Genomic DNA, 27922 nt, shown 5'->3' on the forward strand with positions numbered 1-27922 from the left:
CTCCACTTTCCAGCGGTGCTTTCGGCGGATCTCCACCCTTCAGGGAGGCCGCCAGACTGCTGCCTGCCGCTGCACGTGCTTCTGACGGGACACGCGCGCCCGGCAGCACCGGGGTGTATTTCCCCGCGGCAGCTCCGCCCGGGGAGCAGCGGGGCCCTGAGGCGCCCAGCCGGGTGTGGCCATCGCACCGCCCCGGCCAACGCCGCCGCTCCGACGGGGACGGGCGGGGCTCGGCGCGCTCCCGCCCCAACATGGCGGCGCAGGGGGCGGGGCCGCCGTGCGCTCATCGCGCGCCGCCGGAAGTGACGCGTTCGGGACCGTGCGCGGCGGCGGAAGGTGCGGGTCGGGGGCTGCGCGCCGCGGGGCTGCGGGGCTCGGCGGGGCGCCCCTTCCCACCACCCCCGGGGAGCCCCCGAGCGCCGCCCAGGCCGGGTACTCCCGCGGTTCGGTGTGCGGGGCCTCCCCCGCCGTGCCGGCGCTCCGCAGCGGGCGGGAGGCCGGGGACGGTGCGGGCGGGCCGGGGCCCGGGCCGGGAGCCGTGCGGCGGGGTCGGTGGGCAGGGCCCCGGCAGCCCCGCCGCGGCCTGGCCGCTGGTTCGGGGCTGGCTGTGCCGCTGAGCTCCCGGCTGTGCGGCCGCTGTGTGACCGCCGGAAACCGGAATAGACCCGGGGGAGCCTTTTGGTTTAAGGACTTGTGTGAGCGTAGCCTTAAAGGACAAAATTAACGTGCTTGTTCCGGCACCGTGTGCAGTCGAAAGTTTTTGATTGCCTTCTGTGTGTTACAGGTGAAATGGTTTTCATATACTGAACTCCAGCTTCGATTACCTCATCGCCGCTCGTTGAGAACTTTGTAAAAACCAGGAGGTCAAGATGAAGAGCAGGGTGACACAAGTAAATGTAAGTGCTCTTAAACCTAAATTGTAGGATTTGATTATTCCTGTGTTACTGGTAATTAGGTTTGTAGTTGATATCACATTAAATAAAACTTCCTGAATGCAAAGCAAGTAATATCTGTAACAGACAGCAGCTGTTCACGAGATAAATGCTACTAGGAGTCGGTAAATTACAGCTATTTCTAGCTGCTGGTGTCCCTGCAATTAAAGTCCTGAATATTGCTGGTGTGTTATGTTGCAATAATTGGTCAAAACTGACTGAATGATGATGGCTCAAGAGCAAATGTAAGCATGTAGAGGAATGGAGAAAGATTTTGAAAAATTTAACAACGACCTTAAAAAGATAAAGAGACAATAAGTAGCATTTAATTTGACAACTGTATGTCATACTATGCATGTTAAAGCTTTTCCCTTTAAAAGCTGTGTGGACCATTTCTGAGTGGATAGGAGTGATTTTTTTTGGGACTGCAAGAAGACAAAATTTAGAAATGCTGTGTTTGTAAAGTACACCAGGTTGGGATATGTTAGCAGAGCAATACTGTTATGATGCACTACCTCAAATCTGTGGTCTTACTCTGACTGTTTTTCCAGAGTTGGAACCTGCATAGTCTTCTTCACTCTTTCAGATCCAATTTTTCTGACTTGAGTGGCTTTTAGTAGAGATGTTTGAGGACTAGTTTAATACCTTCTGCTGTTTTCCCAGTCTGGTAGTGCTCTCTCATCTGTCAGAACAAGCCAGTTAGCAAAAGCACATTATTTGGACACTTTCAGTTAATCTTTTTGATGAAAATGGACAAGGAAGAGGACTAACTTGTGGCAGTAAACCTGGTCACAAAGAGCTGAGGGTGACAAGTTCTTCAGCAAGCATAGTTGCTTTTGTAAGGAGATGTGAAAAATGACAAACACAGAAACAGTCATAGCGCTGTTTTATTTCTGTGAACACTTGTCTTTTTGGTTCTGCTTGGGCAGAGACAGATGATAAAGAACCCGTGAGAATGGATCATCCTAAAAAGACCCACTGCCTTCTTCCTGTCTGCTGGATAGGATTTAAATACAGTAACTGTTCTGTGCTATTCAGAGATTTTTATTACCACTTTCTTGGAAGCTTAGGATACAGACTGGCAATATATTACTGGGCTGGGGGAAAAAATTAATTCCTTACCTTTGAATGAATTCCGTGATCTGCTCTGTGGTGTAATGAGCATTGAAAGGGGTAGAAAACCCTGGTGAATATGTGAATTTCTTGTACTGTCTCTGCTGTCAAAGATAATGTGACTCTAAAATTAAAGGGGTGGATATAACTTTTATAGGGATGCATACTCCTAGTGGACAATGTGATGCCCTTGTTTTGTATCATCACCTTGATGCAGGCAAGAGGATGCTGGGTGCACTTTTAGCAGTATTTGAAATGCACCCAAGGAAAGGCAGTATTCTAGGATATGTTATCGTGGCCTCAAAAGTACAACTATTGGTTTGCATGTATACACACCCCCCCTAGTTTTTGGAGATAACAGCTGCCCTGCTTTTTATGGAAGAGGTGTCATTATATTCTGGTCACCCAGAGTTTTAAGTGGTTCTTTGGTGGGGCAGGAGGTGGTGTGCCAGCGTGTTGGTTGAGAGGGTGCTGCTTCAACAAACGAGCTGAGTGGTGCTGCAGGGAGTTCCATCCAGGTGCATAAGGAAATGCTTGTGTTGAGTTTCTGCATCAAGTAAGGTGTTCCTGTTTCACAGTTTTATCACTCTGTGACACCATGAGATTGTGGTTCTGAAAAATCATAAACGATATTTTAAAGGAAGAGATGACCCTTGTAGTGAAAGTACTCAGGTTACGGATGCTGCTGCTTGACTCTACCAAAGTTGTTGTTTTAGAAACATCTTAATGAATATCTTTCTATGTTTGTTGTAGATGCTGTCATGTTCTGATTTTTGTATGACTCCATACTTCTAAATGTCTTGGTTCAGCCCATGGGATTTGGTGTGAACTGTTTAAGTGTGTATCACTTAAACAATCCTGCACATCTGCCAAGCAGATCAGTGCAACTCAGATGTTTGTAATGTATGAAACTAGGAATGACTCATGAGAAAATAAATTGTTATTAGTGAAAAAGGGGAACATAAGGAAAAATAAAGAGGATTTCTAGGAGAGAGGAAAGACACTCTTTAAACAGGAAATGGTGGAATTCTGTTCATGGTATTGCGTGTGGTACAACAAATTAAAATGGCATCTGAAAGAAGGGAGCAGGAAAGGCAGACCAGGTCTGTCTACTGTAGTCTCCAGCAGTAATTAACAGCAGATGCCTTAAAGAGTTTAGGAATAGGGCAACTATAAAAGTACTTGCCCATGTACACTCCCACACTACCTGTTTGCATCTTACTGAGCCAGATAAAGTTTTTTGGTAACCCTTGTGGATCTTTCTTCAGTGTTTGTTCAGTGCCTTGAACCAGTGGAAGCATTTGGCATCTGCAGCATCCTGTAGCAGGGTGTCCAGTTGTTTAACTGCTTGTTCCTAGAGAACCAGGAGCCTCTCCTCGTCATACCCGACTGCCATCAGCTTGCTTTGATGGCCCTCCTTGTAAAGGAGTGGGAACTGAAGGCATAGTATGCTTTGATCTGAAGATAGGTGCTCACAGTCATGCTGGGGCTTGATTTTTTCTTCTCTTTCCCTAAAGCATGGTTCCAGTCATGAAAGGAAGGAAAACTACAGTTCCCGACATGAAAGTTTGTCTCCAGAGGACAGGTAGGTAGAAGACTGATTCTTGTATTCTTCAATTCTGTATGTATACCTCACACAATGAGTTAGAGAAGTTAAAGAAATCATCAGGTTATGTGTCTTTTTATATATTACCATAACTAAGTGGAAAAAAGTAAGTGTAGATTTAGTAAAATACTTGAATGTCAATATAACATTAATTAAATGGATTTGTTACTGAAACTTAGCACTTAGTTAAATTATCATGAGACTTGAAAGTGGAAATTACATGCCAGCTGTTGGCTTGAAGTCACATATTGCTGATACCACAATTATCATTTTTGGGCAAGATTGCTTCGTGCTGTACAGGCAAAAGTAAGTAGACACAAATGAATACATGTGTTCCAAGGAATGCAAGCTGCTGAATTTGCCATTGGTATTTGATGTTATTACTGTTAAACATTTAATTTCAAATTCTAGGAGCTTTCTTTTACAGTGCTTCTTTGATTTTTGATATTTTTTTCCTGACAACAAATTATTGTTAAAGTAGACCCTTTTATTGGATTGACACATATTTTGAAACTCATGTTGCATAATTGGAACCCTTCTGCATTGTTACATTATATTGCAAGTAATATTAATACCTTTGCTTTTCTCAGCCTCTCACTAAGAGTTTTTGTGTCTTGGGTTGTGAGTAGGGGTATGGAGCGTGACAGGTCTCGGTCTCCATCTCCCAGGAAGAGGAGATACTCTGATGACAGCAGATATGATGAGGAATATTCGAGACGGGAATACTATGACGACAGAGATGGAAGGTATGGAGCCCTTTCTTAATCAGTAATAAAATATTTACATTTAAAGAATAAAATGTGAAAGTTTTTCACGTACACTTGGGTGTTTAGTGGGTGTTTATTTTTTCCCTTTAGAAGGATGGAAAGGGGGAGAGATAGACACTATGAGAGATGGGAGGACAGAGACTATGATCGAAGGAAGCAGAGAAGATACTCGTCACCCGACCGTAGGAGCCCAGAGAGGGCCACAGGCCAGAGCTCCCTTGCTCATGATGACAGCACTGCAAAGAAGAAGAAAGAGGAAGTGGATCCAATCCTCACTCGTACAGGTGGTGCATATATTCCACCTGCCAAGCTCAGGATGATGCAAGAGCAGATCACTGATAAAAATAGGTGAGTTCAAAGTTACAGAGTAAGTTTTTTGCTGCAAGCAAAACAATTAAGGTGTTTGGAGAATGTTGGGAAAAATGGGATCCATTAAGCGTTGTCATCACTGTTTTGAAGGTATGTTTTAATCAGAAGAGAGACAAGAATCAGATTAAAACTGTACCTGCTTCTGCTGCAAAGTGTAAATGATAGACTAAGGCAGGATACTGAATGTAGCTAGGAATTTTTTAGAACATCTTACAAAACAATATACTGTGTTACGCCGTATCTGTAGGGAATTACACTTTGGTTAATCATGTTGGTTCAGTGATTGTCTCATGGCTGAATGTATAATTGTGAACAAGTCATTTATGCAGTGAGTATTTTTAAATTTATTTTACTGACTAAATGAAAATGTGAATGTATACCATATGTATATAAGTTTATTCAGTGCAACTTCAAATTCAAATTTTGTATTCAAATGTATACATTGTTAATTTGTGATACTTTGTAATAGCTTGGCATACCAGAGGATGAGTTGGGAAGCTTTGAAGAAGTCAATCAATGGTCTTGTCAATAAAGTGAACGTTTCTAATATAGAAAACATCATTCATGAGCTCCTTCAGGAGAATATTGTTCGGGGAAGGTAAGCTTTAGTATTTTAAAATAATTCTTTTGCTTTTCTGGAACACGTACACTGCTCATGTGCACACCATTGTGTGTTTTAAGAGTAGTGCATGGGGGTTAGTCAGATTTTAGTGTTAACCTTAGGCCATATTGTCCTGTTCAGAATAGTGCCTCACTTGGGAAAGGGATTGTATGCTTAGTGGAATAACAGTGCAACAGGTGGTGTGTATTTCCTTTTTTTAAGACTTCCCCAATACATTTTACTTGAATGGCTTGTAATTTACAGTTGCCACTGTATATTTATTTTTGTAGTGCTTGTTTATTTTTTTCTGGGACAAATAGTATTTGTAGCCACTATTTAGCAAAACAAATTTTATACAGTTACCTGTTGGTGTTGTTTATTGATGTAATGTAAAGAAAGTACCATTGTGCTGCTGGAGCTTGGTAGATCCAAAAATCATTCTGTGTCATAGATCTATTTGAGGACTACTGTATTACTTTTCATATGTGTTATATCTGGTGGGAAGATCAGAGTCATGCAACTAGCATAAAAATAAGAGAATTAAGTAATTTAAATAAAATCTGGAAAGTGGCCTAATAGTTCCTGAACGTGATTTCTGTTAAAAGTAGCAATGAATTTCCAGGCTTTTGTAGGGCTGCTTTTTACTTGCCTGTATTTCATGTCCCCAAAATTTAATTTTTATACTAGCAATATTATTCTAGTCTAAAAATGAGCTTATTGAGTATTTTTAGAAGACACTTGTCTTTAGAAGTTTTTGTGTGTGGTTTATAAATGTCAAAATAATGTATATGAAAAATGGCACCATTTCCCTCCTTAATTAGTTCTGTACTTCCAAACTTGCACAAAGGTGCATTAAAAAGTAATGACATGAACTTTTACCTGGCTGTCAAGTCCTTTCCTGAGGTTTTAAGTAGATGATAAGTAAGAACTGAAACAGACCACTTTCAGTTTGTAGGCAAGAAGTAACTAATGTCAATATGGTAATATTCTGTTTCTGTGCACTAGTATGAAATTAGTTCTATTCTGTTTATCAATGCCAAAGTAAATAGGAATAAGCTCCCTATGTACTTTGTATTTAGTACTCTACAGGAAGTTTTTTTTAGGATTTCAATAGACCACAAGGAAGAGTGTGTACTTTAAAGATTCACATTTGGAGGTTTGTTTTCTTTTTATCCTCATGCACATGTAGTCGAGTAATACAGCAGAAATCAGATTCTGTGTGCTCCTAAGCATTACAAAATGCAAAATTCAGAGGAGGGGAAGCGAGTCACAGATTCTTTTCAGACTTTCTTGATAATAAATGTAAAAGAGATCATTTAAATAATAAAAACTGTTATCTCATGAGTCCTCTGTTTACATTCATTTAGGCTCTTAAGTAGTATTTTATAATCAGATGAAGTTCAGATTAAAAAAGGGATAATTGCAGGATACAAGATGGCTTTTTGCATGCTTAGCATTTTAAGTGTAGCTCTAATATGAGCAATATTTAGTGAAAGATTAGGTAACGGTTGAAGAACTTTTCAGTTCAGACAGATCTGTGCAACACATTCATGGCATGATAAAGTGTGGTTTGAAAATGATCATCTGGTTTCTTCCAGCTATTCCAACTGCACAACACTACTTCATATGGTAAGCACTGAATAAAAACATTACATACCTTATTACCAGAAAGGTCTTTAAAACTTATTTATTTTTACAGGGGATTGCTGTCTAGATCCATTTTGCAAGCTCAGAGTGCCTCTCCGATTTTCACTCACGTTTATGCAGCTCTTGTGGCAATTATCAATTCAAAGTTTCCAAATATTGGAGAATTGATCCTCAAGAGGCTGATCCTGAATTTCCGTAAAGGGTATCGCAGGAATGACAAGGTATGTAAAATGTAAAGGAGCAACGTGCTGAAGTGGGGAATTCTGCAGTGTAACTGTGTCAGGTGTGTTCAAAGGAACACAACGAAGGCGTGGGCCGTAGACAAATGTCTGTGGGACATTTAGTAGTATTAGATTATCATGAAAGTTTGACAACTTACTCTGGATTGATACTGTGATAGTTTGGGGGTTTTTTATTTGGGCAGGAGTGTTTAATTGTAATTTTTTTTATTTTTGAGTGTACAGTCCTAATAGTGAACAACTGCCAGTATCCTTAAATAGTTTCATGACTCTAATTTCTTTGTGAGATGCATTAATCTCTAGTGTGTCTGTGTTAGGATTTTTTTCTTCCATATGTTAAAATCTCCTGGTTTATTTCTTTTGCAGCAACTCTGTCTAACATCTTCAAAATTTGTTGCACATTTGATGAATCAGAATGTGGTATGTTCTTTGTTTCTACTCAATCCAGACCCTATAGGGCTGATTTTTAGTTTAAGACAGCAGTACCCTAAGTGAAGATTCTCTGTCTGTTCTGAAAGTTGCTGAAAGCCTGAGTGTGGTGCCTGCTTTAAGTTGTTGAGATTTCTTTAGAAAATATACTGGTAATTGCTTGTGCAGTTATCACCACTTATCATTGTACTTACACTCCAGAGCTTCCCCAGATTTCCTGTGTGTGTTTGAGCTAGTATTCAGGCATGTATTGATGCAGAGCAAGGATCATTTGAGACTCTGTCCCACAGATCTTAAAAAGAAAACTTGCAAGAGTTTTCTTGCAACATGTATGTTAGCAGAAGCAGACTCAGTTGCATCTAAATCAAATTAATCTCTATGCCACTTGTTTATGTGTCAGAAATCAGGATCCTCTATTTAAATAATGTCAAGAAGCGGTGTCTCAGGAATGTGTTGGGAATGTTCAGCCTTTTGGTAAAGAGGGAATTAAGCCGAGATCTGGTATTTGCTTATGTGACTGATCCTGGAAGATCTGATTTAATAATAGATAAAATCCACTTAGAACTGGGTTCTGTAATGCAAGTGCTGGGTTATTTGCTTCTTGAAAATGCATTCTGTTATTTTTTTAATGACAAAATAGTTTTCATTGCTTGCCTGTTCACTTCAATAAAACATTCACTTCAGGTTACATTCACTAAAAAATTGATGTAAATACTGATGATAAAACTGGATTTGAAATTTTGACTTCCTCTTAATGAGCTTTGCCCCACTACTGCTGCCTTGTGTGTGTCATTAAATTATTGTGTTTTGGCATCCTCAAAGGCTGGACAGGTCTGTCCAGTAAATGACTGTGGTGATGGTGTAACATTGTGCATTGTAGTATTTTGCTGATGCTCTTTCCACAGGCTCACGAGGTTTTATGTTTGGAAATGCTCACTTTGCTTCTTGAAAGGCCTACTGATGACAGCATTGAAGTTGCAATTGGATTTATTAAAGAGAGTGGGCTTAAATTAACAGAAGTTTCTCCTAGAGGTATTAATGGTGAGTACAGTTAGCCAAAACCTGTCTTGGCATTTATATTAGTAAATACCTTTCATATTGATGTTTCTCTCTTTTCCAAAGCCATCTTTGATCGCCTTCGGCACATTCTGCACGAATCTAAAATTGATATGCGTGTTCAGTACATGATAGAAGTCATGTTTGCTGTGAGGAAGGATGGCTTCAAGGATCATCCAATCATTCCAGAGGGTTTAGATCTAGTGGAAGAGGAGGATCAGTTTACTCATATGTTGCCACTGGAAGATGACTACAACCCAGAGGATGTTCTTAGTAAGTTAGAAGTGAAAGATAATTCCTTAACTGCATTCCCCAAGAAAAGAAATTCGAGATTAAATATTAATAGCTTTCTTCAATTTGTGTTTTAAATAAAGATTCTCTTTTATTCTAAAGATGTTTTCAAGATGGATCCGAACTTCATGGAAAATGAGGAGAAATACAAAACGCTGAAGAAAGGTAGGGATATTTGTGTGTGTGCACAACCGTCACCTATGGCATTTGCTTATTCAGCTGTTGCTGCCAACATTTATTTAACAGTGGGTGATATTTCTGTCCTGTACAACTCATTCAGTTCATAGACCTTTGCTTTGCTACTCAGTGTTGTTTCTCCATCTATGTTTCCATTCAGTTATTTCTGCTTTTTGACCTCTTCCTCATTCTGCACCTGAGACAGCCTTTCACTCCTCAGGGGTTGTTGGATCAAGGGGGGGGTTTGTAATGAAAGTACTGTGGTCTATGTTCATTAATCTGGGATACTGCTCTTTCAGAAATTCTTGATGAAGGTGACACTGAATCTGAAGGAAATCAAGAAGCTGGAAGTAGTGAAGAAGACGAAGAAGACGATGAAGAGGAGGATGAAGATGGTAAGTGCGTGACTGGCAACTTATGAGCAATTGATTGAATGTAGATAAAGCAGGAAAGAAAAGCTTAACTTAGATTTTTTGCGAAACTGAGATGTTCAAAAATTAAGCAATGTTTTCCTCTTCAGTTGTTCTCAGACCTAAGTGTTTACTAGTAAACAGTGTAAAAGTCTGATTGGAAGCATTCAGCACATGCAGAAAAGGAAAAGCAACTTTGCCATGTTATTCTTGACAGTATCAGTTTCTTTTGAGAAAAGTCTTGCAAACGTAAGACATGAAAAAGAGCAAAATGAAAACTTGATTAAGCTTTTCCATGCTCTACCATATTTTTAAGTCACTTTCAAAATAAGGGTGGATTTTCTTAAAGCTGTATCTACATCCTCCGTATCCCACTTAGTTCAGTACAGCACTCTTTCTTGATCTTCAGTGGAGACAATACTTGCTCATTTTCGAAGAATGTATTCAATTCCTGGGAAAAACCATTGATGGATAAGTACAGCTGAATTTTTTTATGCAGACTGCATGACTAATGGAAAAGCCAGTCCAGTATTGTTCCTGTAGAATACCAGGAATGGATTTCCTTTCTCATTTGGTGGAGTATTTCACAGAAGAGCAGAGCTCCCAGGCTCATAAAAATACGAACATTGACATAATTTTTCATTTTTTATACTTTTACCAAACTTTAGAAGACTGAAGGAATAGTGAATATTTTACAAATGAAAGTGTTCCCAGAGTCGTTTGGACTTTGCAAAATGCTGTAATGTGGATCTTACAATTAATAGGAATTAAGAATTACGTATTAAAATCGGAGATGCTACATAAAGCATTGTATAGCTAAACTGTGGAGAAAATGGTTTGCTAATAATGTTGACAAGAAATGTTAAACCTAGAGGTTGCAATGACTAAGAAACATGAAATATCTTTAAAAGAATTACCCTTTCAAAACTGTCTCTTAATATTTAATTTTGTTACAGATGAAGCAAATACTGCCTTTTATTTTTTCCTTATCTATAAAAATAAACATAAAAAAATACATAAACCTGCAAACACTCCTATGTATTTCTAGAAAAATAGGGTGCTACAGACTCAGTAAATGTAAATAGAGGTGTCCTTAAAAATTACTACATGTGTCTTCCTTAATGTTTTGCTGTTTACAAACCCATGTTTTTCTTTTCCAGGTCAGAAAGTTACTGTCCATGACAAAACAGAAATTAACCTGGTCTCCTTCCGTCGTACAATTTATCTGGCTATTCAGTCAAGGTAAATATAAATTATGCTTCTAGGAGTGTAGTTCTTTTGTAGTCAGTGAACCATAATTCTCTTTCATTTAAAATTCTGTCTTAATGTGCAATTTAAAAGAAAAGAAAAAGTAGGGAAGTGGTCTTTATGGAGCCTGACCTGACTGTGTAATGCAGACTGTTTTCCAAATTCTCATTCGAAGATGAATCTTGTTTGTTTCAGAATGTTTGGGTAGTGGTCTGGGACTACTGCTGTAATGAGAACTTTGAGTGAACAGAAGTCAGTGATCTTCAAATTTTATAGCATCTTGAGAATTTATGAAAAACATTTGAGACACACTTAGAAATTCTGTAGTTTGTCTCCACTTCTGAGATGGAGTTCTTTTGCCATCTGCATTGTTTGGAAATTAGGTATATGATTACCAACCCTGAAGTATGGTGTACTTGTGGTCATCTTGAGAATGAACTCCCCTTGCAGTTCGTGGCACAAATATTCCAAACCTGCTGGGTGTAGCTTCTGTGTCACCAGGCTGAGAGGAGGGATTGATCCCTTGCAGCCCATAATACTCTACAGGTCTGATGCTGCATGAGGAATGCAATGATGCAGTTGTGGTGTTGATCATTGGACATACGAGTTAATACCATACTGAGGGTATCAAAGGCTCTCACATTTCTCAGAGTTACTGTTAAATACTTTCTTGCCATACTTGAACTTGTTCATCTTACATGTTGGGGGGAGAACATACCCAGTGGTAGCTAAAGGCTTTCAGAAGAGGGGTGCAAAGAGGAGACTGTGGTAAATACTGCTTTTGGCGCTTGTCTGAAGTACTCATATTTCAGTGTGTTTCAAAATCTGCAAAAAAAGCTCCCACTTTTCTGTTTTATTAAGTTTTGTAAGATGATGTGATAGTAATAATGACTTGGATCATCTTGTTTTCAGATTGCCTGCAAATGTAATCACTTTGGATTAATTTTCAGGTAGAAACTCACGAAATACAAAATTTATTTAAAAATCCACAACAACAATAAAGTCTTTCAGTAAATCAAACAGCTGACGTACTTTACTTCAAAACAGTTGAGATTTTAGCACCAGCGATGAATCTTAATGTGGTTTTGGAATGTTTTTAGCATAGCCTATATTACACAGATAATAAATGTTTTTTCTATTCAGCTTAGACTTTGAAGAATGTGCTCACAAACTGCTGAAGATGGACTTCCCTGAAAGTCAGACTGTAAGCCTTTATTCTTACTCTTCTTGTTACTAACATTATTAAGATATAGTACCATGGTAGTATCTAAAAACCTTGCTCACATTCCATGACCTAGTTTGTATAGCAGGCAAATGAATTTGCGTCATTCCTTACAGCTGTTGTTCCTCAAAATTAATATCACCACCTTTAGAGCAAATAGACTGACACACATTTCATAAGCAATTTCTCTTATGCATGTGCTCCTTTCTGTCAAGCAACACAAATGTTTGCTCATAGCCTTTAAAAAGGTTGTTTGGACTGGTGAAACTTTTGTCCTGTGACAAGAATACAGCAGCATGGCAGAGTTCTGTCTCTGAAAGGACTCTGGGTTGAAGATAATATTTGCAGGCAGCTGGAGACTTTATCAGTGGGGCTTGAAATTTAGCACAGTGCTCTGAGTGTGTTGTTTTGGTGCTTTCACAGTCAGTCTTTAAATAAACAGTGTATTGAATTAAAGCAGTTTTGAGTGATTGCTTTGCATAATTTTGGAGATCATAAGACTAAAGCTGTTTTGTCCTCAGACTCTGTAAGATCAATGCAATTGCTGTGTTTTCAAGTAATGGAAGCTCTTCTTCATCCAGTACTTCTGTTCAATACTGGTAGAATGTAAATACACATCTAATTTTCCAAGCAGCTTTTCAGTCAGCTGTAAGCTGTCGTCATAGGAGTTGCACTTGGGTGAGCTCTTTAACTTCTTGTGGCTTTAATTATCAGTTTTATTTGAAACTGTGTGTGTAATAAGTAACTTTAGGATAATGCTAACTAGTAAGGGGAGATCTGGGCTACACTTAGGTAAACAAGTTCCAGAAGAACACCTCTAATTTTTTCAATTCTTGTACTAATGTTTGTTTCTAAGCATGGAAGTAAACTAAGAACTGAGGTTGTGTATTTTTTAAATCTAGTTCTCTAATTCTGTGCAGGAAGTGCAATATTAAGCATGCATAAGATTATAATTCTCAGTGAAGCATATATAACCTGAAGAATTCTAAAGAGAAAAAAAAAATCCTGTTTCCCAGCAAATCAATTCAGCTGTAAAGAATAGAGCAAACAATCTAGAATTTATGTACTAGACCATACAACAAAGTTACAATGCATAACACTACTTGCTTGTCGTGAGAACTACTTAATTCTTAGGATTTAATACCATGGCTCCTAACTTCTGTGGGCAAAAGCTGCTCAGAAAAAATAAGGGAAGTAGAAAGAAAAACCCAGCAATTAGTATCAACCTACGATTCAGTACTAGTTGTAGGAATTACTGTAATTCAAGATTCAAAACTGTTGTAAAACTGCATCCTCTTATTTCATGAGACTTCTTTGTACAGATTTTTTTTCCTTAAGAGTCATAACTGTTCTTCACCTCATTTATTCAAAGATATGAGAGCTTTGACTTCCTCATTGTGTAGTATTAAGCTCCTTTATGGTGACAAAAATGTTTTTTTAAAAAAAGACTCTTCCTGATCACTGTGAGAGCGGAAAGAATTAAGCAGATGTAGGCAGTAAAATTATTCAGGGGTTTCTAGGGCTTGAGTCCTAGTACATGTGGATAAAAACACTGAATAAATTCAGCAGGAAATTTGTTTCAATTACCTGCCAGTTTTTAAGCTAGAAATATCATCTTTTATTCTTTCAAGCTACTGTCTTCAGATTGAAACCTTTATTGAATTAATTCTTTCTATCTTCATTAAAAAACAAGCCGTTACTGAGTTTGCAGATGACACCAAGTTGGGCAGGAGCGTTGATCTGCAGGGGACCAGGGAGGCAGAGGGATCTGGACAGGCTGGGTCAGTAGGCTGAGGCCAGTGGTGTGATGTTCAATGAGGCAAAGTGCTGAGTCCTGCCCTGGGTCACAATAGCTACAGGCTGGGGCAGAGTGGCTGGAAAACTGCCCAGCAGCAGGAAGGGACCTGGAAGTGCTGGTTGGCAGCAGATGAACGTGATCCAGCAGTGCCCAGGTGACCAAGAAGACCAATAGCATCCTGGATCAAGAAAAGCGTGGCCAGCAGGACAGGGGCAGTGACCGTCCCTCTGTACGTGGGACTGTGAGGCCACACCTGGAGTGCTGTGTGTGACTGAGGGAGCTGGCCTTGTGCAGTCTGGAGAAGAGGTGGCTCAAGGGGCACCTTGGGTACCTGCAAGTACCCGAAAGGGTATAGCCAGTGGGGGTTGGTCTTTTCTCACAGATAACAAGTGTCAGAACCAGAGGAAATGGCCTCAAGTTGCTCCAGATGAGGTTTAAATTAAATACTAGGAACAGTTTCTTGACTGAAAGGGTGATCCGTCGTTGAAACAGGTTGCCCAGGAAAGTGGTGCAATCAGCATCCCTGGAAGTGTTCAAAAGACATGTGGATATGGTTTAGTGGTGAACACAGTGGCATTTGGTTTATGGTTGGACTTGATCTTAGAGGTATTTTCAACCTTTATAATTCTCAGCTACTGTTACTTTAGCCATAAAGCACTTCTTTCTTTTTTGGTCTGTTTTACTGAAAGCTTCAACAATCTGTATTGCAGGATGTTGTGTCTTATTTCTTCACACTTTCTGATTCAAAGCTTTAAACAGTCTTGAGAAATTTCTGAAATGTTTGCTGAACTCTTGAGTGAACCTGCAAACTTTGTTTATGCTCATTCTCTATTCCAACTCCTACTCCTATGAATGGCAGTCATCATGAGAAGCAGGAACTAGAGCATTTAGCTGAAATATTCCTTAAAAATCAGGTGAAACTTAAGATTCTTGTTGCAAAATTTTTGGTTAAGTCTGACTTTACAGTAACTTTCTGTTTTTCTTCTGAAAGACTTTACCTAATAAAACAATATTTATTCAATTTGGTCATTAAGACTGTTTTCCACAAGCTTTGCGTATTAAGTAGTCAATTAAATACAATCAAACAACTAATCAGAATATCTGAAACCTAAAACCAAATGCAAACAACAGGTTTGAGGCTAATACAGTCCTAATGACCGTCTTTCTGGGTAACTCTTCCTGAAATCTTCATGTGTAGAAGCTTTTGGTGTGATTGATCAGGGCTGAGTTCAGAAATATATTAGCAGTTTTTACCAGTGGTTGAATTATCAGATCGTGTCACATTAACTGCTGTGCAACACAAGTTGTTTGTCTGTTTAATACCAGTAATGGATCTATCACACAGCTCTGACTCACAGAAAGAGGATTAAAGTTCAGATGGATAATCTGTGGACTGGAACAACATAATACTGCTTTTTGGCATTGCAGTTTAGGACCAGCTGCCGAGAAGGGATGTCAACACTCCTCTGATTGGTTTTTTTTGGAAAAACATTTAAAGTGTTGAAGTTCTTTCATTTCTAAGTAAATTTACTAGGTGTAGGTTTGCTTTTATTCATGTTATTTAGACCCAACTGAAGCCTGCAGATCACAAGTGAAATAGCTTTGCTGTCCATACTACAGTCTGTGTGAAGGTGTTCTAAACAAGCCCTGCAATTGCTTCTTTGGGCATATGTTCAGTTTTGGCAGAGCTCACAATTTTACTCTTTTTTTTTTAAAGTACGGTTATTATCTCTGTTAAAGCTGTATTAATCCCATGTATTACCAAAGAAGAAAATTTAAATAAATTAAAACTGTAGTTAGAGGAGTGCGGTATTACCAGTTGTTCAGGCTTCTGAACTGTGGGGAAAGCAAGCAAGTAAGCCTGGCTGAAATGCAGACAACTAAAAAAATTAAACCAACCACACATTGTTCTTGCTCTTTGAAAATGTGCCTAAAATGTGGCGTTTAGGCTTTTCTTCTTTCTTGGCTTGTGATAAGAACTAAACTTGTATACAGAAGTGTTGCTAAATTAAATTAGAGCTTCTTCTAACAGTGTGCGCATTCCAGATAAAGGTAATGCATCACCATATATTTTTTTTTACTTTAAATGAGAAAAATCCTTGCAAGCACAGCCTTCTTGAAAGAATTATGCATGCATCTGACACATCTTCATTTTTACAGGGTGGTGTCACTTGCTCAAAGCAGTCCTAGTTGGTGGTGTGGGAGTGTCAGTGTCTCGTGTTATTTATGCCTTGAGTCTTGAAGATAACTCAAGCACTTACATTGACTTGCCTGTTTTCACTTTCAGTGAAAATATAGTTCAGGAAGCTGATGTAGAGTGGGATGGTCTAAGGTTGATAATTACGTGCTGGTCAAACAGATGATTTCTTATACATTAGTTTCTTCTCAAATTGGAGAGCATTGCAGCTGGTAGGTTTAGCAACTGCATCATGATTAGTTCACACCTTGCTGCTGGCTATAAAAGATAATCATCTTCAAGTAGCTTTCCTGTCTTTTGAAGCAGGAGGTTTTTGTGGGCCTGAGGTGCAGAATCATTCTGAATTTCCATAATTTATCAATTAAAAAAAAAATACATCGCATGCACATACCACGTTGTGGTATTTATTGATGTCTACAAAATGAAGGTACAGAATCCATACAGAATTAGGCTGTTGTGTTACTGATAGCAGGCATTAGCTGGAATTCTGACTAGATTTTGATCTTCCACAGGTGTGTGTATGCATTTAACCTAAGGAGGTGGAATTGCTCAGATTACCTCAGTAAAATCACTTAAAGTGAAGTTTTGCAAGTGCAGCCTTCAGGTAGAAGGAAAGAGATACTGTGGGACTTGGACGTATTATTTCATTTTTGTGTGTGTTTGTGCGTTGCAGACTTGTAGCAGCATGATTAAAAATAGATCTATCCTTACATCCAGTTAATGACTCCAGAGTAAAATATTAAGTCTGAATTATGGAAGATTTGTGATAACCATATTCAGCTTTAAGCATACGTTGCTCTAAACAGAAAAGTGGTTGAGCAAAAAAGGGAGCAAAAGTTGAGGAACATCATTAGCTGAGCACAGGACAGACCTGGAGACTTTGTAGTAGCTGCTAAAAGCACTGCACATAGTTGACAAGAGGCTACCTGCTGCTGAAATGCCTTCCATGGCTTTGCCAGCTTTGGCTCTAAGTGGTAACTTGACAAATTAAGAAGCGAAAGCAGAGATGCTGGGAAAAGTAGGCTGTGTGATGGTTACACCCATTAAAATATGCAGCAGTAAGAAAAGCTTTAAGATAGTTAGTGGGAGTAAAATATGCTTCAGTGAATTAAAAGAGAAAAAAGGAAAAGTGTGGCATCTGTAAAAGCAGTGAAAATATATAAAATGCAAGGCACTCGTTTCACATAATTCCAATTTCACATTGATTTAAATGAACCTAAGGCCTGCACTAGGTTTGCTCCCGGCAAATCAATTCCTTTAGTTCCATGAAGAAACTTCTAGAAATGAAGTGTTGACATTGAAAATTCTATATTTTAAGAATAGCTTACAGGGTGGGGATGTGTCAAGATGTCTTCAGCCTGTGTATGCAATGGATGGAACAGAGCTGTGAGGCTGGCAGAGGAAGGAAGGTCACTTCTGCCAGGGAGGGCAGAAGTGACCTCCACATGGAGGCAGCCTGGGAGTTAGCTCTGAAACTGCAGTCTTGGCTGAATGCAAATCTTAAAGAAAGTGCAAAAACGAGGGGACAAGGGGCAGGAGGGAAGTACTATCTGTGAAAAGGAACCCGTGATCAGAAGGGGATAAGTTACTTTAGCTCTTCTGCCTGCCATGAACACAGCCTTTGTGTGAAGCTGAGAGAAGATAGATTGGGCAGGGTGTGCTTGTGTTTTAAAATGGTAAAACCAGGAGAAAAAAACCAAAACAAGTCTGATTTTTCTGTCTTTTCCTTTAGCATCTTTAAATGTATGATGATACTTGCCATGTTAGGTTGAGTTCATTAAACCATTACTATGCTTGAGTGAGACAGAGACTGTTTGGGGAGAGCTGTGAGAAATGCAGTGCATTTAGAGGGAGCTTTCTCCTTATCTTCAGTCTTAGCAGTTTTGGAAGTGCTATTGTTCTCTGTGATACAATAATAAATTCAAGATCTTCACAAAAGGTGATTCATCCTCTGTATGAGATGCCAGATATTTTGAAGTGTTTCACTTCATGATTGGATAGCTACGTATGCTTTCTGAACTACGCTGAGTAGTTATTTGTTGAGCATTGTATGAAAACGGTTAAACAACACAATATAGAAATTGCCTGTAAAATTGGGGAACAAATTCTTTGTGGTCTTCAAAACAAGCGATGGGCTAAATAACAGGCTCTTCATGCCATGAACATCATTAGGAGTACAGAAATTATTTCACTCACTTTTGAAGCTGTAAATTAAGCTAGATTTGCCATCTGAGCTTGTTGCATCTCTCAAAAAGTAATTAAATAATTCTAAAGTTTGTTAATTTTAAATCTGGAGGACAGTTACTCTAGACCTAACCTCAAATTGTTTAGATAACACCCCCACGAAGGTCTATGGGCAAACCTATTTTCATGCATGTGGTTATTCAAGATACCCTCCTTGAAATCATTGTAATATTTAATTAAAATGTTAAAATATTTAATTACTGTAAACCACAGGGAATACCAAGGCTATAATTGCATTTAAGATGAGGAAGAAAAGTAATTTGTTTTTCAAGTCTTCCTGGCATTATTACCAGTGGCATCAGCACTTTACCCTTTTTATTGTTAAAAACTGATTAACTGCAGCATTACTGTAAAATGGGATAATATAAAAAGTTAATATGCATTTTAATACATCACATTAATACAGTGTGACAGTGTTAAAAGGAATGCCTTTAAACACCTCTGTAAGTTTATTTGATGCATTACTGCCTTTTTTTTTGGAGGAGTGGTTTCTTTCCTTGTACAACATGCTTGGTTTTTTATCTGTTTAGAGCTTTTATGATGGGCAAAAATGTTTCTTCTGAATACTTGCTTGGAAGAGTGACACAGGTGGGAGAATATGAAATCCAGTATATGCTACAGTAAAATGGGGGAAAGATACAAAGAGAACAAAAAATGATTTTGTTTGATGACTTGAAATCATCCAGTAGCTTTTATAGGAATGTTATTATTAGTTTAAAGAGAAATTAAACTAATAATGAAAGGTGTGTGACTGACAGCCAGAAACCTATTTACGAGTGTCATAAATTGGATTACATGATGGAATTTGTCTTAGGGGAAATATTCTATAAAGGGTGATTCTCTTGTTCCCTTGGTTAGGGAGGAAGGCATTTTGGCCTCCCAAAGGTGAGTTTAGTCTTTCTAAACATCCCCCTCAGGACTGAAGCCATTGCAGTGAAACTCAGCCTTCTACTTGTGCTGAGCAGGGCTTGTTAGGCAAATTATGGCTGAATAGTTAAAGGTGTTAGTATATTCCAACATCGACAGGTATTTCTGATTTTGAAAAAACTGGTAAGAAATGCACATTATGTTTCCAAATGGTTTGTCTGTAAGCCATTTAGACACTTTGAAGTTGTAAACAATTTTAATTTTCTGTAAATGCAGGGGTTGGTACTATTTCAAACTAACAAAAAGAAACCCTAAAAGGAATATCACAAAAAGAAGCAATTGACAAGCAAAAACAAAACCACAAAAAAGCCCTCAAAACCTTTACTTTTTATCTTGTAACTTTTTTTCATTATGGTAAAGTCAGTTTGTAAGTGAGTTCTGACTCTTTTTTTTGTTAGATATACATTGTGTTAACACATAAATCTTAGTTTAGGCAGAGGAAGAAATTTGAAGGGCAGAAGTTCATATTCATATCCCAGAGAAATTCAGAAAACTACTGGTGTTGCCAATGAAGTTTGATGTAAATACTCCTTTCGAAGTTCACATCCATGGAAGGCTTCCTGCAGTTACTTGGCTTGTACTGATGGGGTTTTTTTGCTGCTGCAGTGAATTTACCTAGAGCAATATTCTTTTTTTCATAATCCAGAAAGAACTCTGCAATATGATACTTGACTGCTGTGCTCAGCAAAGAACATATGAGAAATTCTTTGGGTTACTGGCAGGGGTGAGTTCTGTTTCAGATTTTATACTTTATGATAGAAAATTTCATTGTTTTATTCTATGTTTTGTGTGTCTAACTTAAGTTTCAATGGATAAATAAAACTAATAGTCTTTTTATCATTCTGAAAATGCTTATGTTAGTTGACTGTTTTAGTGGATTAAATTAGCACTTTGATTATAAAAAGCATAGTGAATGCAGAATGGGAGAACTCACTTTCCCTTTATATTATATTGTTGCTTATTTTGCCTCCCTTTTTTCTTAATATGGTAGAACAATAAATCAGTGGCAAAGAAATAGTACTAAAAAGACATGATAGTATTATGAGTTACCAGAAAATAGCCTTTTTACAGTGCTGAAGATTAATCTTGGACACTCTTGTCATTTACCACCTTGTTCAAAGCAGCTTAGTAGGTTTAATTTAGAGCACAAGATTGAATACTTACTTGTCCTGGGCTTGTGGGGGTTTTGTTTGCTCTTCAATAAACAGCTAGCTCTCTGGTTTTGTGTAACTAACTGCTAATTTAGCTACAGTTATTTCTTGCTTAAGGTTTCCCTGTCGACAATATTGACATGTCTGAAGAGTTAAGATAAAATACTTGTCTTCTTAAGGGAGCAAGCTGTGCTGAAAGGGAATGTTCCTTCTCATTTGTATTTTTCATCCATTATTTCAGGAAATCCTTTTGTTGACAGTCAATTACAAAGCACTAAATATATGAAGCTGCATGTGCAGATGATTGTAAATGTTGATTTCCATATTCTCTGAAATGTTTATGTCCAAGATGTCTTACATCTGTTTCCCGCTGCCTCTCTAAATTGAAATAGTTGTTCAGTGATGTCCTGAAAAAACATGGAGTTATATCAGGTTAAAATCTATAGAAGTCAAGCAAAATGCTAGATAATTTGCTGTAGTTCAGAATTGGTAGTATCTGCTTTGCAACACAAATGAGTTTCTTGTTCTGACAAAACTGCTCAAACCTATAAAATATATCCATTTGAGTGTTTGCTCTTCCTCCAAGGGTTATTTAAAAAGGAAGTCTTACAGTAAATATTGACACCATTAGGTCACTTGGTAGTAGGTTATTTGCATGTTTAATGTTGTGTTTAAAGTGGTTGTTTAAATTATACCTTGTTGTCTCAGCGTTTCTGCATGTTAAAGAAAGAATACATGGAATCCTTTGAAGCCATTTTCAAGGAGCAATACGATACCATCCATCGTTTGGAAACGAACAAACTGCGGAACGTGGCCAAGATGTTTGCTCATCTCCTGTACACCGATTCAATTCCCTGGAGTGTAAGTTAAAACAAAAGGCCGTTGTCCTTGATCCCTTGTTTAACAGTTAATCTCCAGTACTCTGCAGTAACATATAATACATTAATTCTAGTATTATTCTACAATTTGTGGCAAATCGGATTACCTTAAGTAACTTCTGAGACATAGTTGAAGAATTCTGGTTTGTTCCATCTTTTCTTTCTCCCTCTTGTGTGTCATCATTCTCCCCATTTTTCAGTAGTTGGTTTAAACTATTATTTTAGGGAGTTCAGCTGGAATTGGTTGATTAAAAAGTACTTCTTTTAGAAAAGAGTTTTGAGCTTCTAAATTTTCATAAATTGGAAGTTGTATTGAATTATAGGACAATTAAAAATACTGCCATTTTATTATTTTTGTAGCTAATAAATAAAAACAATCTCACATACTGAGATACATTATTGTATAACATTAAAAATGAAGTAATAAATACCAAGGCAACTTCTCTTTTCATACCATTTTATTCTTGTTTCATAGCGTAGTCTGTCATTCTTCAAGCACACATTAGTCAGTCCAAATATTTTACCTCTCCTGTATTTAAGTCCCCACTCTCTTTATTTGGCAGAAGTTCACACATTTGATTTTGTCTTGTGGAGCTTTCCTAGATTAAAAAAATCCTTTAAGAAGTACTAGCATAAATATGATCAGCAGCTGCTCCCAGGTGCTAGAAAAGAATTTTTGAGAAAGACAGTCTTGTGTAGAATTTATGTACCTGGGGGAAAAAAACCTCAGTCTTTATGAGTTATTTCAGGAGGACAAAACTTTTTAAGATAAGAAGAGAATGTATGTTTAAACTTAAAGGTGAACGCTTTTCTGAATATTTTCAGGTCCTTGAATGTATAATACTGAGTGAAGAAACTACCACATCCTCCAGTAGAATTTTTGTCAAAATATTCTTTCAGGAACTCAGTGAATATATGGGACTTCCTAATTTAAATGCAAGATTAAAAGATGAGTAAGTTGAAATTTTATTTTCAAAAATGTTAATTTAATTAGGTTCTTTATCTGAAAACATACAGATAAGAGCTCTGTGTCCAGTTTCAAGTGAGACTGCCCTTCTGTAGCTGCAGTACTTCAGGAATAAGTTCATGTATAGATTTAGTCATTGAAGGAGTCACTTTTTAAGCTGAGTGCATTGCTGTCATTTTGGGTTCAAGTACATGCATGACTCTTTGCAAGATGTATCTGTTCCCCCTCCACCCCCCAATGACACTCAGCTACTGTAACAATTTCCAAGTGCCAGTTTATAGATTGTCACCTCTATAGCTGCATAATGAATGTTACTGGGCTTCTCTTTTTGACAAAACCTAGAAAAAAACACACAACTATTAGCAACAGTTTCTCTATGATTGCTTACTAATCCTTAGGTGTAAATAACATTTTTTAAATCTGTATGGGATTAATGCATTGCATTCTGACAAAGTTACTTGCAGTTGCTTGAGCCATTTCCTCTAAATTGGGATTTCTTCTGTGTATGATGAAGAATTTGGCAGATGCTTTAGCTCACGTAAACTCAAATTTGAAACTATCCCTAAGGCCCTGTATGAGGGGATTTCAGCATGGATCCCTAATCTTTGAACTTCTTGGTCAGTGCCTGTTATCCTTTGCTATCCCAGGCTGCTGTAGTTCCTCAAGTCACTTCAGGGCTTCACAAAGTTGGGGTTTCTGTTGTCATTATCTGTCAGTATGTATGCAACTCTCCTGTGTGTGAAGTTTATGTTGTCATAAAAGAGCAAGTTTTTAAATAGCATTTAATTAGATGAATCACAGGTACAAACAATGAAAGTGTTGAAAAATGCATGAAGAGAAAACCTTTGCTTTTTTGTGGAGATCCATATAGTTTCTTTCTCAGTTTCTTTTTGTCAGTGAGAGTGGTGAGCTGGCATGGTGTTTAATACAGATGTTTGTTTCCATCAGGACACTGCAGCCTTTCTTTGAGGGCTTATTGCCTCGGGATAACCCCAGAAACACTCGCTTTGCCATCAATTTCTTCACTTCTATTGGCCTTGGAGGACTAACGTGAGGAACATTTTTCTTATTTACTTCCTTCATCTTCCCTTTCCCCGTGAGCAAAAAAATAAAATTGAAGAACAATTTTTTTTTTTTTCCTAATTAGGGATGAATTACGGGAGCATCTTAAAAATGCACCAAAGTTGATTATGACACAGAAGCAAAATGTTGAGTCATCAGATTCCTCTTCATCTTCAGACACAGACTCTTCCTCAGATTCTGATTCAGACAGCAGCAGTAGTAGTTCAGAGTCATCCAGCAGCAGTGACTCCTCATCTAGCAGTGACAGCAGCAGTGACTCAGGTATTTAAACACCAGCAGTACAACGATTTGCTTCTCTTCTATTTCTTTCTCCAGATATGTTTATTACTGTTTTTGTGTATACTTGTTTTGAGGAAAATCTGGCTATAGGCAGTGGTTATTCCTCTGTTTTAAAAACTAATCAATTTTTTTAAACTTCAAGTTTTAAAATATTAAATATTTCTCATGAAAATTTATTTTTGGATTTGAACTCAGAAAAACTGAGTTCTGTTTTTAGAGACTTAAATATCTGAGAAACGTTGGTTTGTAGATTACTTTTTTTACACAATTGATATCTGTTGCACTCTACTTCAGTTTATTGGAGGGTTGAGGGATTAGAGTCATTCCCAATTATTTTTTCTGTGTTTACTGGTGAATTGTAGAGACTCATGTCTGCAACTCTTTTTCTTGACTTAATTAAGTGAGCTTGACACTCCTTTTGTCTTTCCCTGGAAATGCGTGCTTCTTCCTTGAGTCAGAAGTCAGTTCTTCAGTTCTAGCAATGTGTTTAAATACTATTCTCCATCTGAGTCCCTATTTCTAATTTCTTTGCTTCAGGAAAAGTTTGTATGGCAGTACAGTGAAAGCTCTTGTCTGTAGAGGAATTTCCAAGGAAGACTTAGCTTTTGCTGATAACTTGTTTTGTATTTTTATGCATTATAAATAGTGTCTAATATCTTATCCTGTTGTGCTGATGTAGAAACTTCTATTAGACATGAAGTGTCATAAACATTGCTTAATCTTTAAAGTAGGTTTAAATAGAGTGTGCAGTCTCCTCCAGTATATATAGCAGGAGCAGGTGATGGAACAGCATGACTTCCTGTAGCACGGAAGTTCGCTGATTCAAAGTTAATTTGATTTATTACATGTCTCTGAAATGAAAATGATTAATAAAATACAAGCAGTGTGAACTGCTCCTGCTTTGGGAGTGCAGTTCTGTTCTCCACCAGTCTCCTGCCCAAGGTGGGATCTGTGTGTGTGGCTAACAGCATTAGTGACGACAGCACGAGAGGAGGGCGCAGCCAAACAGGGTCAGAGGAGGTGCTGGTTCAGCACAGAGCCAGATGGTCCTGCAGGGACAGCTGCAGCTCTGCTGAGCTGCTTGAGAGCAACCAGAGGGGCCAGTCTTTAGTGACAAACCAAGCCTGAAGTCTGTCAGGAGAAACAGGGTTTTTTCCAAGTTTAGGACCTTCTCTTTTACTACTTCTTTTCTCCACTGAGGAACACGTTCCTTAAAATTTGCATCTTGATACCTTTGCAGCGTGGTTTCACTTTCCATTTTCTTGTGTACTTTATTACAGTGGTCAAAACACTAATTGGAGATAACAGTATTGTTAATGGTAAACTGAGTTGAAGTTCCATTACTGGTTATAACTCCAAAGTCTTCCTGTGTTTGCAGCTTTTTAAATCTAAAAAATTACTTGGAAGAGTTAAGAGGCATTTTTCAGAGGAATGTGCTGCAGTATTTCAGTGTTGGTGCAGTGTATAAAAGAAAAATAGAAAACTTGGTGATTTGAAATTGAGCTAAGTTAGAGATTACTGTCATACTGCCTGTTAATGCTTGGAACTTTATCCGCTTGCTCAGCTCAGTACTGCCCTGGGGAGGTAGTTCTAAAACAGGTCCAGCAGAGGATAAAATATATCTGCTATCAAAGCAGCTGGTTCTCTTCTCTTTGCTTTCTCAGGTCTTTTCCTGTATACTGGTAGATGCAAAATACTACGGAGAACACTGCTTAAAAGGCTTGATGGATTAAAATGAATCTGAATTGATCCATCGTTGCATTTTAACAGAATGTCAGCAGGCCTTAGTTCAGACACAAGACTAGACAATTCAGATAATGCATGTACTAATAAATCCGTTCATGGCTGTGATATTTTCAAAAGGTGATGAGAAGCAGCTTATGTGATTCTATAGTTCATACACTAAGGTGAACGAATGGTTATTGTAAATGGCTGTTAGTGCCAAATACTGTCGAGTGGGATCTAAAGGTCCCTGATAAAGGGCAAACAGGAAGGGTAAGACCTGTTCCACTGAGATGAGACTACTGTGTATTTAGAAAAAACACAAGTTAGTTTTAATCTTGTTGACAAAGCTGTCACTATTTCTCCTGAAAAATGAGCCTGAAGGCCATTGTTATATTGCTGCAATACCATTATCTCAAGCCATTTCATCTGACCTCTTTTTCCTCGTGGGATAGTGTTGGAGATTTTTCTTCATCTGCCGTTTTTCATCTCCATTGACTGATAAGCTTTTCCAGGAAAAGTAAATGATTTTGAGACTGGACAGTCTGGGAAAGGTCATGTTCCTAGAAAAAAGATTATTTGTGAGAGTGCTTTGGTATATGACTTCACAGCCTATGCCTGGTCCTTGGGTACATGTCAGCAAGAGGGTTATGACAGGTAGAGGTTTCCAAAGACCAGGCATCACTTGCAGGTAGCAAAGGGATAAAAATCAGGAGGTAATTATTTTGGAACCTTTGTCCAGATACATGTACACAGACGTTTTCTGACAAAAAAACACACTCTCTAGAGCCCCTGCTGTAGTTAATAAGTTTAATATACTAAATAAAAAAACAACCTTAGTTCCATAATTTGTTATAATTTCAGATGTTTCTAAAGCCAAAAGAAGGAGAACGCAAAAGAAAAATAGAGAATCTGATAAAGCTTCCAGGAAAAAGCAAGAGAGGAGAAGGAAATCGCTTGAAAAGAAAATTGGAAGGAGGCAGCAGGAGGAAAGAAGTGATACTGAGAGCAAATCAGAAAGAAATCACCGACATTTAAGAGAATTGCACAGGAGAGATGATGTTTCAAAGCACCACCACAGAGAGGAATCCAACGGCAGAGATGGTTACCACAGCACAAAGGAGAGGAACCATGAGAGAAGTAAGGATCCAGAAAATAAACACAGTAATTCAAAACTGAAGAAAGCAGAACGAAGAGCTTCTGTGTCTGACAATGAAAATTACAGGCATCGGAGCAAAGATGATGGACATCGTAGTAGGAAAAGAGAGAGATCAAAATCCCGGGAGAGGGAGCGTGGCCATGGCAGCCCGAGGGAGGAGGAGCGGGAAGAGCGCTCCGGGAACGGCTCGGAGAAGCAGTGGGACAGGCAGAACCGGTACCCGGAGCAGCGCAGGGAGTCCCAGCACAGGGAGTCCCGGCGGAGCGATGACAGGCGCAGGGAGAGCTCCCCGCACCGGCGGAAATAAAGCCCAGCCGCCCTCTGCAGCCAAGGGCCGTTGCCAGGCTGGTAGAACTGTATTTTAAAATCTCTTACTGAAGTTTCTTTAAAAAAGAAAAACGATTTTGTACAAAGTGATAGTTTGCATTTGTAAATTTTACCAGACTTTTCCAAATTTTCAGTACGACTTTTTTATAACTGTATCATTGAGTTTTTCTGTTATGTTCTTTGTTTGGAAAGACAAAGTTCTTTATTTTGTGAATAAAACAGTAAGATACCAGCAAATTGGGTGTTTTGTCACTTAGTTTCAAGTATTTGTAATCGTAACTTCACAATCTAAAAAATGTTGGGTTTTGACTTTGCTTGTTAATTGAAAGCCAGGTGCTGAGGCTGGGGTGATAATGTACAAATTTCAGACTACGATGTTAATGTTACATGAGAAAACGATAAAATTTTCAAACAGGCATTCTATATCTGCATGTTCTTTCAACCTGGCAAACATGAAAGCCTTTTGACCAAAATCTTCAGGAAATACTAGGTTGATTTTTTTTCTTCGAGACTTAAAAATTGAAAACACAATGTTGCTGTTTTCAATGTCACATGTCAAAGTGTGTCAGCTTGTTCTGTTACTTTTCACAATGTTTTTTAATATTGTGACATCCTGAGCTAGTTACACTTGTGATCTTTTTGGAAAAAGGGTTGGTTTGGTTTTTATTTTTTCAGGTGTGACTTTGATTTCCAAGTCTTAGTCTTCAACTCTACCTCTACAGCGGGAACATTTAAGGAACCTCTTTTCCAGTATGTGAAAAACAAGAAAGCAAAACAGGAGATGTTTCAAATCTTTTTAGATGTTTTGAAGTGCTCAAGTTTTTTGGAATCAGAGTTCAAAAAAAACACCCCTCAGTTGCTGCAGCACTTTATGATATAAAAGTGTTCTATCTGGAGCGGTATAACCTGCTCAATCTTGATTTCATGAGAAATGAATCAAAATCATCTGGTTAAGACTAATTCTCAATAGTAAATTACAGAAAAATTTGCGAAGTCTTCAGGATTGAAATAGGAAATAGTGTGGGGGCATGGTCAGTAGGAAAGAGGTGGTAGTTGCAGATTATTCAGTTATTGCTGCCATGT

At 38.3% G+C, this 27922-nt stretch overlaps 1 protein-coding gene across 4 annotated transcripts; it reads left to right on the top strand.

The window, feature by feature from the left end:
- The first annotated feature begins 268 nt into the window (after positions 1–268).
- Positions 269–27076, top strand: CWC22 (CWC22 spliceosome associated protein homolog). Of its 4 annotated transcripts, none has more exons than XM_066189820.1 (20): positions 269–336; positions 785–896; positions 3563–3630; positions 4278–4397; positions 4509–4766; positions 5257–5385; positions 7088–7256; positions 7641–7694; positions 8609–8744; positions 8826–9032; positions 9153–9215; positions 9527–9622; positions 10798–10879; positions 12029–12089; positions 19920–19997; positions 21133–21285; positions 22128–22255; positions 23218–23319; positions 23417–23613; positions 26218–27076. In XM_066189820.1, the coding sequence occupies exons 2-20, from the start codon at positions 870–872 to the stop codon at positions 26817–26819; spliced, it is 2730 nt and encodes a 909-aa protein (XP_066045917.1). In that variant the 5' UTR covers positions 269–336; positions 785–869; the 3' UTR covers positions 26820–27076. The 4 variants fall into 4 exon arrangements, with proteins under 4 accessions (XP_066045917.1, XP_066045921.1, XP_066045920.1 ...); XM_066189824.1 differs by having other exon boundaries at positions 271–336; positions 4281–4397; XM_066189823.1 differs by lacking the exon at positions 269–336 and adding an exon at positions 415–432.
- Positions 27077–27922: the final 846 nt, after the last annotated feature.

This window comes from Chamaea fasciata, unplaced genomic scaffold (genome assembly GCF_029207755.1).
Source record: "Chamaea fasciata isolate MVZ Bird 193981 ecotype frontalis unplaced genomic scaffold, bChaFas1.0.hap1 SCAF_8, whole genome shotgun sequence".
Taxonomy (NCBI): domain Eukaryota; kingdom Metazoa; phylum Chordata; class Aves; order Passeriformes; family Sylviidae; genus Chamaea; species Chamaea fasciata.